At 39.4% G+C, this 13,749-nt stretch overlaps 1 protein-coding gene across 2 annotated transcripts in view; it reads left to right on the top strand.

Moving 5' to 3' along the window:
- The window catches only part of LOC131439003 (metastasis-associated protein MTA1), a 176,888-nt gene extending 164,352 nt beyond the window's left edge, over positions 1-12,536 (top strand). The window contains exons 4-13 of one of the 2 annotated variants that reach the window (XR_009231039.1): positions 2,789-3,003; positions 3,141-3,461; positions 3,525-3,713; positions 3,827-4,102; positions 9,433-9,734; positions 9,813-10,075; positions 10,148-10,690; positions 10,758-10,885; positions 10,939-11,073; positions 11,215-11,237. Coding sequence is in view for 1 of the 2 variants with exons in the window: in XM_058609477.1 (XP_058465460.1) it covers positions 2,789-3,003; positions 3,141-3,461; positions 3,525-3,713; positions 3,827-4,102; positions 9,433-9,734; positions 9,813-10,075; positions 10,148-10,690; positions 10,758-10,885; positions 10,958-11,073; positions 11,215-11,692 (2,831 nt within the window). In the remaining variant the exon portion in view is untranslated. Of the gene's footprint in view, positions 1-2,788; positions 3,004-3,140; positions 3,462-3,524; positions 3,714-3,826; positions 4,103-9,432; positions 9,735-9,812; positions 10,076-10,147; positions 10,691-10,757; positions 10,886-10,938; positions 11,074-11,214 lie in introns of both variants that reach the window. The other variant, XM_058609477.1, reaches the window with a different exon arrangement.
- Positions 12,537-13,749: the final 1,213 nt, after the last annotated feature.

Genomic DNA, 13,749 nt, shown 5'->3' with positions numbered 1-13,749 from the left:
TCTTCTAGACATAGAAAAAGCATTCGACAGTGTTTGGCACAAAGGTTTAATAGCAAAAATGTCTGATTTCCAGTTTCCTATTTATTTGATCAAAATGATTCAAAATTATTTAACTGATCGTACTCTTCAGGTAAGCTATCAGAATTGTAAATCAGAATTGCCACCCGTACGAGCCGGTGTTCCGCAGGGTTCGAGCGTAGCTCCAATCTTGTATAATATTTTCATTTCTGATCTTCCAAATCTACCCGGTGGTTGTCAGAAATCGCTATTTTGTGACGACACAAGTCTGTTAGCCACAGATAGAAATCTAAGAGTGATCTGCAGTCGCCTACAAAGAAGTTTAAATATTTTCAGTGATTATCTGTCAAAATGGAAAATTGCACCAAATGCAGCAAAAACACAATTGATTATCTTTCCTCATAAGCCAAGAGCTTTATTTCTTAAACCAAACAATAATCACATTCTAAAATTGAATGGCTTGGAATTGGCATGGTCTGATCAAGCTAAATACTTAGGTTTAACGTATGACAAAAAACTCACTTTCAAGGATCACATTGAAGGAATCCAGGCAAGTGTAATAAATATATTAAATGTTTATATCCTCTTATAAACAGAAATTCTAAGCTCTGTCTAAAAAACAAATTGTTAATTTATAAACAAATTTTCAGACCAGCCATGCTTTATGCGGTACCAATTTGGTCAAGCTGTTGTTCCACCAGGAAGAAAACGCTTCAAAGGATTCAGAATAAAATTCTGAAAATGATTTTGAAGCGTCCTCCCTGGTTTAGTACAAATGAGTTACACAGACTCACAAATATAGAACCATTAGATGTAATGTTATATAATATTATAAGCAAATTCCGATGCAATCCTCATTATAAGCAAAAATCGATGCAATCTTCAATTGAATCGATTCGCTCTCTGTATTAGTTAGTAAGTTAGTATATGAGTTCCTTTTCCCCATTACACAATACAAGTAGCTATAGAATTTTCCCTACACAAAAATCTCAGAATTGCGGAAGCCAATAATAGGGCTGAAAAGTTACCACTTGTGGGTGAACACCCAATTTAAATCTTAATAATTAAAGTTTAACTCATATTTCAATAAATATTTATTTAAAAAAAGAAGCAAAAGTAAGCAATTCCATTTAAATTCGAAGATCAATTTCTGTTCTTTATATTGGACACAAAATTTACCTCAGTATTCTTCATAACAAAAAAAAAACAAAATGTCTGAAATGCTTTAAAAACATATATCTCCAACTTCGATTTATTTGGTGTTTGTCTCCAGCAAGTTTCCCGCTATTGGGTCTATATGAAGAAAATATACACAGCATAAAAATATATTTTATGTACTTAAAATCGAATATCTCAAAAAAGATATTTTTGGTTTAACAAATGGGCTGAAAAGTTCCGGGCCTAACATAGAGATGACGCTAGTTTTGTTGCAGTCACCTTTTTTCAGTTAATACCAACCTTTAAAAGACAGCTGTTAAAATTTCATGATATTCTATTCATTGGTTTGTGAGTTATTGTGCTGTATTTTTTACCATCAAGAAGCAGTGTAAAATTAAAACACGGAATTGTTTTTGATCCATTGTTCTGAAAATAACAAAAGTAGCGTCTCCCTCCTTTGTGAACTAACAAACTAATGAATATTATGAATATCATGATTATCAGAATTTATGTCAGTGAAAATTTATTCAATTATATGTAAGAATTAAATTACTAGTCAATTTAGAGAATTGGTAATTTATGAATAAATATTCTTGAAACTGACATTTTAACACTGAACACTCTACCTCCGAAACCAAGGGTTGGATCCGAATAAAAATTGGGATATTCTTATGCCATCTTAAGACTTTTCAGTTGTATCTAAGACGGTGAAAATTAATTCAGCCATCTCCTAGAAAAGTCAGTAGTATTATTTTCACATTTTTGGTGCATATCACCTTGTAATTGCGAAACCTGAAGTTGGATCTAAATGAAATTCAGGAACTTTGTATGTATTCGTATTTGAATCTAATTTTGTGAAAATCGCTTCAGCCACCTCTGAGAAACGTGAGTGACATTATTTGTCATATATACACATTCATTTTGTGATCTCGACGAACTGAGTCGAATGGTATTTAACACTCGATCCTCCTGGTCTTCGTTCAAAAGTTGGTTTTCACAGTGATTGCATATGAGAAAGATAAAAATCAACCACAGTTGAAACACTAAAAGAATCTGATTATCTAAATTGGGAAGCATCGTTTTTGTTGTTATTTATCGTTGGATTCTTTGTTTACTGAAGATTGTGTATCTCGTTATACATTGAATGATAGTTGATGAGAGTATTTAATTGTTGTTACGGTCTGTCTCAAAAGTACAGGGATTGGTTTGGACCGTTTTAGAAGAAGTATCGCTGTCCTTGTGTGCAGATGTTTTCTTGTCCAGTATCTCGCATGGCTTACCATAGTGAACAGTTTGCAGACAAAATTCACATGAAACTAGTTGATTGTCGTAGATGACCAGTGATTTTTATGGGTATCGGTGTTCAGAGCGAAAATCGAATAAGAAGGTAAACATTTCCTTAAGCGCATGCGCAATAAACGTACGCCATTCAGGCTAGCAGGAAAAATTCTTCCACGCTTTCATTTTAGTGGAAAGAGTTATCTCGTATTGTCTTCAAACGCGTTATGTTTGCGTGTCATATACAAAAATTGAAAATCATTAATATTACGAAAATACATTTTAACACTTTATTTATTATATCTTTTTTTTCTCCATTTTTTCCGAAAACCAGTTGCTCTCGAAGAGGAACGAAACAGTCCCAGTTGTGCTGGCAGTGGCAACGACCGAGTCGAACAGCTAAGTCCCAAGCAGCGACATCAGATGAAGCACCGCGAGTTGTTCATGTCCCGCCAAGTGGAAACCCTACCTGCCACCCAGATCCGGGGTAAATGCTCGGTCACGCTGCTCAACGAGGAGGAATCGTTGCTCAGTTATCTGAACAAAGACGTGAGTAGTAGTAAAGGATCGACTTCCAACCAGAAATGCGACGATCTTTTCGGACTATTTTATAGAAAACAAAAATTCTTTTTTTGTTGGCTCGCTGTGATCATTCCACACTGAATGTGTTTCGTTCATCATTTTAGGATACCTTCTTCTACTGTTTGGTGTTCGATCCAACGCAAAAAACTCTGCTGGCAGACAAGGGGGAGATTCGTGTTGGGAGTCGATATCAGACGGAGCTACAATCGTTGCTCAAGGATGGGGAGAAATATGAGCGGAATCTCGAAGATATGGAAACGTTAGTATGGACCCCTAGTCATACGCTCACGGACAAAAAAATCGACCAGTTCTTGGTGGTGTCCCGTTCCGTTGGTACCTTTGCCCGAGCGCTCGATTGTACCAGTTCGGTAAAACAACCGTCCCTGCACATGTCGGCTGCGGCCGCTAGTCGTGATATTACTTTGGTAGGTAGATTTGATTGTGACGCTGTGCAAAAACAATGTTCCAAGTTCCTCCTTTTTCTCCAGTTTCATGCGATGAACACACTTCATAAGCACAATTATTCGATAGAGAACGCCATGTGTTCGTTAGTGCCCTCCAGTGGGCCGGTGCTATGTCGCGACGAGATGGAAGAGTGGAGTGCATCCGAGGCTAATCTCTTCGAGGACGCGCTAGAAAAGTACGGCAAAGACTTCAACGACATACGAAACGACTTTGTGAGTAGTACCTATCAGGAAAACGGGAACTCGTCAGTGTGACCTTTCCATCCATAGTTTTGGAGTGGGTTCAGGAAATATAACTCATTCGTTACACTTTCTCTTTTCTGCAGCTACCGTGGAAAACGCTCAAAAGTATAGTAGAGTACTATTACATGTGGAAAACGACGGATCGATACGTACAGCAGAAGCGAGTGAAAGCGGTGGAGGCCGAATCTAAGCTGAAACAGGTCTACATTCCCAACTACACCAAACCCAGCCCGGCACTGATCACGAACAACAACAAGAACATTCTGAACGGGAATTCGAATGGAAGCGGAGGTGTCGAGGTGCTAACGATAAGTGGTGGAAAGCCGTGCGAGTCTTGTTCGACGTTAGCGTCGCAACAGGTAAGTCAACAGGCCGATCTTTTTAACTGGTCGGTCAAGCCGAATATGGCATTAAATCGAGTATAATACTACTCGAGAGATTTTTTTATCCAATTCCGTAAAAACAGAAAGTAATGGTCACGACACGACCACGCTCCTTCACATACAGCGAAAGTGGTCAAAACATCACTAGACTTCTTCCGAATATCATTTGTTTTCATCAATGTCTTACGCATTTGCTGGGTAACACATCTCTAGTTACGAAGATGTGGAAAAACGACTTCAAAACTGGATTGCTTCAATAGATGAAAAGTTCTTTCGGCGTGGTATTCGTGATTTGACAGAAAGATGTAATAAATGCATAGCTACCGACAGCAATCTCTTCGAATAAAGTATCCTGAATCTATTGCTAACAAACAACTTGTATTTGAATTCAAAAACCTGGCACACTTGGTATACAAATATATCTCCGAAACCGGAATGAGCATTTAAAACTAAATTCATGTTCATTTTCGAAATCAGTTTTGGCATCGCTGAAGAAATTTAGCGAATAGAAAGAACTGCGTTTTGTCAGTTACGGTAATTGTGAGATTTTAGCTCCCGAATCGGAAATATTCGCCTCTTCGAACTTAATCAATGAACTTGTAGTAGCTTTCAAATGAGATAAATAAATATAGTACATATTGAAGATGGCGGCTTGTTGGTTACGTCACTTCTATATATTCCATATCTCCTGAGCCGAAAGTGTCTGCTATTTGATTTTTCAACTTGACCAAAACTCTAGTACTTCTCTATTGGGCGAGATTCTGGGCAGCTTAGTGATTTGGCTGTTAATGGTACGTATTTGACCTCTTGTGTCTTATACAATTCCAGGACAGATTTCGCATAGCGGCAAGAGGCTAGTTCAGACCAAAACAGCCAGAGACTCGGGGCTTCTGATAAATTTATATATTTTAAATATTTTCTTTCTCGTACACAATCTTATTGGTGGTGCCGTTAGAAACGAATCGTTTAGATTTTCATCATTTCAGTATCATCAGTTGATTTTGCTGATTCAACAAGTAAAAAGTAGGAGGCAGTACCCAGTTTTTTGTTTTTTGAGTGATTAGTTCAGTAAAAGTGTTGAAACAACTTATTGTCCCGTATAGACTCTATATTGAACAATCCATTGAAAATTGGGACAACATTGCATGTCCAACGATTTTTAAGTGTTTAACACCAGTTTTATATCAATCAGAAAGCATCACAGCTTTCTTATACCGTTTTCTTTTATTGATCAGAGCTGTCCGATAGCTGACCAAGAGTCGCCCAAACAATTTTTGAGATGTTTGTTTTAGCAACCTGGGGTCGATCTAGATCCACTCCAATCACGTAGCTTCGCTCTGAAAATTTTTTCGGGTCGCACCACAACATCCATGCGAGCTTGTTATTTTTTTGAGTTGTTTAAGGCGCGTGCCACGTGTTCGTTTTACTCGGAGACAGAGTCGTCCGCGTGTTGGTTTAAAAACGAAAACGGTATTAGTTGTTACCAATAACAACACAATGAAAGCTCATAATAAAAGAATAAGGATAATTTGGATACTTCTGCTGGATTTTCATTAAGTTTGAGAATAATTAACATCGAGGAAATTTTAATTAACATTATTAAACATACTTAGGAGCTAATTTCATCACAATTTGTTTCAGTAATATCATCCTGAGACAGTACTTGTGTTATGCTCATATTTGTGTAAGATATTGATTCTAATTGGACTCATAAAAGTTAAAGGGACTAATTGTGTGAATCTGTATTATATTTCTTTTGAAGGTGCTTAACTATGGATTCCATATAAGGATCACAAGAATGTTGATATTGAATTCGACGAAGGAGCAGTTGAAGATTGTCGATGATAGGAGAATTAAATTTACTAGAATAATTTTTTTTAACACCGTTTAATTCTACTATAGGTATATCACGTCATTATACACATTCACTGGCGGTCAACAAATATTGCGATGCGACAAGATAGCGACAAAATGCCGCAAAGATAGCGAATCTGTCATTCGCATCGATTCAACTCCTTCGAGACCACAAACCAGAAAAATATTTTTTAACTGACCGTTAAATGACATTGTTTTTATAACCAGAATAATTATACAATGTTACTTTCGACGTTTTTGTCTTCAAATCCTCATGCTTTACATTGTCAATATTAACTATAAAAATAAACTACTATAAAAAAGTGAATCGTCTACTCTAAAAATTCAATCGTCTTTGAGAGATATATGGTGAATACGGGTAGTAGCTTCCAACCAATGGTTTTTATTGTATCCTGAACCGGTTTTGCCTGGAGTATAGGTGCATTGTTGTGTAACAAAATTACTTTGTCGTGTCTTCTGGTCCATTCTGGTCGTTTTCTATTGATCAATTCGTAATTCAATTTGATCGTTTGTTGTCTGTAGCGTGTAGTGTTAACAGTTCCACCAGTTTTTGCAATGACTGAGTAGAAATATATATTGGAGAAGCCAAATGAATGAGAAACTCACAGACAAGATGATTTTTTGGAAAAAAAGATTTGCTTTGAGACCGGACTCGAACCTGCGTTCTTATGCAATCCGTGCATACGCGTTACCATTTCGCCTGTGATAGACACGGCTCTATCACACGAGTTTTATCAGGTTTCAGAAGAAGCTCATGACATACCACACTTTTCTGATCCCACCAAACACAGAACATTGCCATCTTGCTGAATCGATCTGGTTTTTCAATCGATGTTGATGTTAAGATTCTTAAAATATATCCATTTTTTGTCGCCGAAAACAATTCGATACAAAACCGATTTATATTTGCGTCTTCGAAGCAAAATTTCACAAGGTTTTTTTCGGTTTTAAATCTGTTTTTCATTCGATTCATGTGGCACCCATTTTCCACACTTGTACTTTCCTATACTGCCCATAATCGCATATCAGTCTCATATCGATTTTCGCCAATTTTGAGTTAGCTTGACTAATGAAATTTATCCTCAATATACTCTCAGAAATTACAATAAAAGTTGAGGGTTTGTTCAGTGAAATGTGACAAAAATATCATCTCATGTCTGTCCCATATGCAAAGCACCCATATCAGTCCCATTCAGTGCAAATTTCAATAATTTCATTTGTTGCAATATTGGAATAGCAAAAGTGTATTACCGAGATTTCATGTAATAATATCAGATTTTGCATTAAGGTAGCGCTTCGCCGTGGTCAGGTGAAGTTCGCTGCCTATCCCGGGGTTGCAAAACGTTGGGAAGAAAACGTAAATTCCAAGAACATACGATTCTAGATAATTAGTTTTTCTCTCGATTCGTATATAAATTGTGCCTGATTTTCTTATTCTTTCGTATACTCACAATGTCAACACCCAATAAAACAAAATGTTTAACAAAACTCGCACGAAATCTCGCGAAAGAAATGCTTTCTAACTGATATTTTTCGCCAAATGCATAGTAAAATCATTTATCTATAATCGTATGTTTTTGATTTTTCGTGAATCGAGTTAGTATTGGAGAAATCTGCAATTTAGGGTGAAATTTCGGTGACAAAGCAAGAGGAATCATTGAGTTGTCTCGCTTCGACCTGACACGGCGAAGCGCTACCTTAAGTAGCTCAATTAATAAAAAATTTGGAAATAAAATTTTATTTTTCTCGACATGCCGATTTTCCGTATGGGCAAGTATGAGCAATATAAGGAGTGTATCGAAAAGTAGTTAGCAACATTGATTATTGAATAAAAAAGCGAAAAAAAAACATATTTTGACATCAGTTTTCGATATTTTGTAGAAAAATGAAATTTATATGCATTTCACTGATTATATTGAATAAAATCGCAGTTTCTGTGAAGCGCTTTGGACTTGACATTCTTCATTAAATTCTGCACAGTTACTTTTGTGACTTTCCTGGTGGTAGCTGTCCAGTTTTTTTTGACTCCTGCATGTTTTGGGACACTGTACCTTCCTTCCGAAAGTGCCGCTTGACAATTGCCCAATACCTTCCAATTGGCCGAAGATCCGGGCAGTTCGGTGGGCTGATGTCCTTTTCCACGAATTGTACATTATTTTTTGACAACCACTGTAGAACGGAGTTGGCGTAGTGGGCTGAAGCCAAATCCGGCCAGAAGAGAGGAAGAGCCTTATGCTTTCTGTACAGTGGCAGCATTCTCTTCTTCAACCATTTCTTTCTCGTACACCTTGGCGTTGATTGTGCCCTTCGTGAAGAAAATCGACGACCGCAAACCACAGGTACAAATTGCTTGCAGACCAATACCTTCTGTCCAAAGTTTTCCATCGCCACCGTGGTGTCAGCGTCGTCCAGGTCCTGGTACACCGTACTTCCTTGGAGTAGGTTTCGTCGTCGATCAGGATGCATCCGTCTTTATTCTGTAGAATCCGGTTATACAGTTTTCGCGCTCTTGTTTTGGCCTGAACTTGCTGTACCAGGGATTTTTTCGGCACCTTCTGTTTCTTGATTCGTTGAATCATCCCGATGCTTGTGTTGAACTGCTTGGCCAATCCCGCGTCGACGCCGATGGGTTTTTCCTGATGCACTCAACCACTTTTAAGTCCCGGCCGGGCTGGCTGGGACCCGTTTTCCTAACGGATCGGGGCAAATCCTTCATGGAAAGGGTCTTACCGAACTTCTCGATAATATTTTTGACACTGGTGTGGTGCACTTTCACCCGTTTTGCAACTTCGTTGTACGTGACAACAGTTTCTGAGCACCAAGTGTGCAGAATTTTCTTTCGCGTTTCCGGATCAATTCGACTCATCATTGAAACGATAAACAGTACCGAAACCAATCGATTGCGCAGTTGTTATTGACATGTAAACAAACATGTCACCGCAAAACACGCTGCAAAAAATTAAGCCATTTCAGAGTAATAACTGTTTAAATGTTGCTAACTACTTATCGATACACTCCTTAGACGTTAAACGATCAGATATTCGCTTTCGACTAGAAGTGTCACCTTCTTGCTTGCGATTTGGCGTCTTCAAACTTCCATGTTCTTCATTTCTTAAATCAAAATCATCTCTGAACCGGGGACGGGTAAAGTGTGATGGGTAAGTCGATGCCTTTTACGCAGCCCACTTGGGTTTTATTCCAAACCCCGCACATAGGATCAGAAAGTTTTTCGAAGAGGCGAATGATTTTGCTTGTTGTTACATTTCGCGCTGAAAATCAAAAATAATATGTTTGCGTCCTTTTCAATAACGTGATTGTCATAAGATTAGCTCAAATTCCGTAGAATTTTCTTTCCGAATATTAATTTGCACTGTAATGATCAACATGAACCTTTATAATCTCACGTTCGCCTTCTGTTTGCTTGTTTCCAGTGGTACACATGGGGACCATCACATCTCAGCTGTCGTTTGTGTCAGACCTGTTGGAACTATTGGAAGCGTTACGGAGGCCTTAAAGTAGCATCGCGGTTAGCAGATAATGGTGATATTGACACAACGGCAGCACCGGTAGCGGCTGCCCCTGGGGCTGTGTTACTGAAAAAGCAACGAGGCGGCATTACACCCGGAACCGGTAGTGCGGGAAGTGATCTCGATGATGATCTGACAATTGTGGCCAGCAGTGGGCCTATCGGTAGTCTAGGGACCGGTGGGCTGAGCAATCATCGGCCCCACAGGTAAGTTGGGCTGATTTGAACACTCACTAATGATAACTAATAAACTAATAATGACATTGTTTTTTGTCTTCACGACAGTCCATCCTTTAAATGTTCCATTGTCAATTGTGGCAAAGAATTCAAGCTGAAGGCTCACCTAGCACGACACTACGCGCAAGCACACGGAATTCAGATCCGATCGGGATCGCCGCGACCTATTATGAAGACGCGGACAGCTTTCTATCTGCATACCACTATGACCACACGGTTATCGAGGCGGTTATGCAGACAAATCATACGTTCTAAGAAGGCTGCCCGACAACCGTCGTATTCGATCAACATTGCAAACGTGAAGCAGGAATGTAAGTTCTCGAAGCTGATGAATGCTTTGAAGCAATCAAAACAATTATTAATACAAACATACCTCTTTGCAGTTGCCATCGCCGAAGCAGGAAAAAGCATAACGGAACTGCGCAAGTATTTGATCTACAAGAAAAGAGACCGAGGCAGTGTGACACATATCGCCAACCGACTCGGTAATCCAGGCGCAATCGTCGGTGAGTGGCTAATACTAACACCGAAGGATAAAATGCCAAAGCCGGAGGTGGTAGCCTTCCCTAAACCACCGAAAGCACCCGATGGAAGTTTGCTATACGAGCGGATACCAAATAAACCCGAGGCTGAGAAAATTCCACTGAATCCCGTGACGGTGCCCACTTCGTGCAGTGCCGGTACCGTCAGTGTTCCGACTGTGAATGCGATTGGTGGACCAGTAGCAGTGGCTACGGTCGCACCGACAACTGCCGCTGCCGCCGTTGTTGCAACGGCCATGCCAACGCTGGGCAGCACGGCCGGTGTAACACCGGGACGAATCACTCCAAACGTTAGTACTACGATTCTACCGGTTGGAAGCAATGCTGCTAACCCACCTACATCACTGAAACGGCGGAACTACGAGGACGCTAATGGAATTGATGGTATGCTTAGTGAAAATGCTATTTCAAGTACGATGGGGGTTATCGGGAATCTACTTCGTATTTTCAGGCCCGGTTGCACCTCCCACGAAGAGGCCCAACAAAGATCCCATGCCGTCGCATCGACCGACACCGGAGCAATACGCAGCAATGATGGCCGCAGCACAGGCGGCTGGACAACCTCTACCGAGGCATCATGTAAGTTTAATCACCACCGTTGTTTCTTTTTCTGTGGAAAATAAGTAGTTCAGTTTATTTATGATCTTACAGATGAACGGTAAACCAAAAATTGCACAAATGACACGAACCGGTTCCGGCCGGAAGCAGGTCATAAGCTGGATGGATGCACCGGATGATGTCTATTATCGATCGACCGAAGCTAGCAGGTGAGCTATGGAGTTCCGGGTCTTCTTGTAGCATCGACAAGTAGAAGATGCATAGAAGAGTATTTTCTTTTTGCAAAACTCTTTCAACCATACATCGGTGATGTAAGCTTTCTTAACAAAATTCGCATTTTTATCCCACAGGAGAACAAGAAGAAAGATCCCTATCACTGAGCTGCGGCGTTCGGCAAGAAAACCCTGGCGCACCCTGCATCCGAAGTACGCTGCTATCATTGCTACCCTGCTACCGCCGGTTGCTAGCGTGTCGGTTGCTGCGGCAGCCGCTGCTGCTGCCGCCGCCGCAGCTGCGGTGGCCGTCACCGGTATCTCGCAGCCACCACTAACGCTTCCGTCTCAACTAACGGCACAACTGAATGCCACCAGTGGTCAACTTCCTCACACTGCCGCCGTGACCGCTGCGACAAACCTTAACCTCAATCTGAATACTAACATTGCCGCCGCTGCTACACTGGCCAGTGTTCATCCGCTGGCGGCTCAACTGGCCACTAGCAACAGTACCAATAGTAGCATCAGCAATATCAACAACGGTACCAGCAACAACAATAGCAGTAGTAGCAATAATAAAGCCAACAGCGATCTACAGGTTGTAATCCTAGACTGACCCGAACCTCCGAAACAGTTGCAACAGAATCAACAACTACATCAACAACAACCACAACAACAGCATGCACACATGACGCCGACGCCGTCACAACAACAGCTGCCGCCGCCGCCACATCCATACACGATGGAAGCACTGCTCAATTAACTCGTAAACTAAAAAAAAATACACACACACAAACAGTAAAAAAAAGCTCTGATAATGAAAGAAAAAGAAATCGTTTTCGTTTTTTCTTTTCGATTTTATCTTAATTTTAGGACGCGAGGTTGTTTTCAAATCAAACGCCTCAAAAAACTATTTAAATAATACAATGTAAACTATTGATGCTCTGTGAGACAAAAAGTAGTAGCGAAAAGAAGAAAAAGAAGAAGAAGAAGAGGAAGATAGTACTAATAGCGTGGCGGTTGGAAGTTCTGAAGAATTTTTACGCCCGCGCAACCCCGAGAGTGAAACGTAAAACAAACAAAAAACGGTATTTCTGCATGCATGCACGAGAGGAAGAAAAATGCCCGAATTCACGAACGGCAGCAGGAAGATATGTGAGTTTAAGTATATTTTTTGTAAAAAGTAAAATACATCGCTCCCTCTTAATTAAGAGTAAATTCTTAAAATAAAGTAACAAAAAAATGAATGCATTAAAATTCAGCAAAAAAGAATCGCCACGAAAGCAAATGATAATAAGCTAAAATTCAATTTACTACAAACATTTAGAAGAATACAACTGAACAGCAGCCAGCAAAAGATTCGAACTGTTAGCGAATAGGAGGGATATCATTAACTTTTTCTCCAACTTTGATGAAACCTCTCTCAAAAATAAACAAGTAACAGTTGAAATGCAGACAAACATGGTTTCCGAGTGTTTTATTTTAGTGATTAGATCACAGATAACCGCATAAGCCGTCATTTTCATTGACTCAAAATAGATGAAAATGACGAAAATTATGAGAACGAGATCCATGTCCAGTCAACGATAAAAGCGGAACAATAATTTCCAAATGGTGTTCTTTCCTTCGTTTACACTTTAATTCATTTTCATTTTTCAGTGAAAATCGGATCATTCTGTGCAGCATCGATATTCAACCGAAGTTTCGAGAATCGATCATGTTAGAAAATGAATGTTTTTTACCGTTTGATTCTCGTATCTAAAGTAGTTTAGGTTTCCAAAGAGGTTTTGGAGTGTAATAATTTTGATTTATCATATTTTAGACACCTCTTATAGCTAAAACTCCACAGATTTTCATGATATTGAAGCAAGAATGAGAATTGAAATTAGACTGAATTTACCTACAGACGATGTTTCGATGGTTTCGTCTTGTCGTAGGGAAACGAGTAACGTTGGTATTAATACTCGCTTTTGTAGAAGTGAAAGACGGAAATTCTTCCTCTCTAAATGTTTGTTTTTAATGCGATCATTCATGAATGTGACGGCAAATAAACGAAGATAAAGCTGTTGGATTGGGTTCCTTCAATAATTTTTTTTTGAGTTTTTGGTGTTTTTTTGTCTGATGTTTCGAAAGGACTACCAAAGTAAAAATTTTTAATTATATTTCGCGCGGAAACCTTATTCGTCGAAATATTTTTTTCTAGGTTGGTATAACTGTCAGTGGCATCTGTACCATGTATCACGTCAAAATATACATTAGTGTTTGGTATACGACTGCCTTTCTGAAGTAATAAAAGTGCAATCTTCGATTTTTACAATGAGTGAAATTATTCAATAAAGAAGCTCCATTAAATTGTATGTGCGGAGTTTAATTTCTGATACCGAAACGTTCAGAATGTTGCAAAAGACCTTCGGTGATAATTGCATGTCGCGAGCAAGTGTTTTTTGATTGGTACAAGTTGTTCAAAGAGAGTCGAGAACGCGTCACGTCAAAGCAAGTGAAAAATCAAGGTAATGTACAGTTTTCTTTGATTATCCAGGTGTGGCGGACTCCGAATTTCTTCCGACCGGCCAAAATGTCAACCAGGAGTTCTATGTTAGTGTTATGCGTCATTTGCGCAAAGCTATTCGATAAAAGAGGCCGAAATTATTGTCCGAAAACTCTTGGTTTGTG

Source organism: Malaya genurostris, chromosome 1 (genome assembly GCF_030247185.1).
Source record: "Malaya genurostris strain Urasoe2022 chromosome 1, Malgen_1.1, whole genome shotgun sequence".
Lineage (NCBI taxonomy): Eukaryota > Metazoa > Arthropoda > Insecta > Diptera > Culicidae > Malaya > Malaya genurostris.
This window is presented reverse-complemented; position numbering and strand designations above follow the sequence as displayed.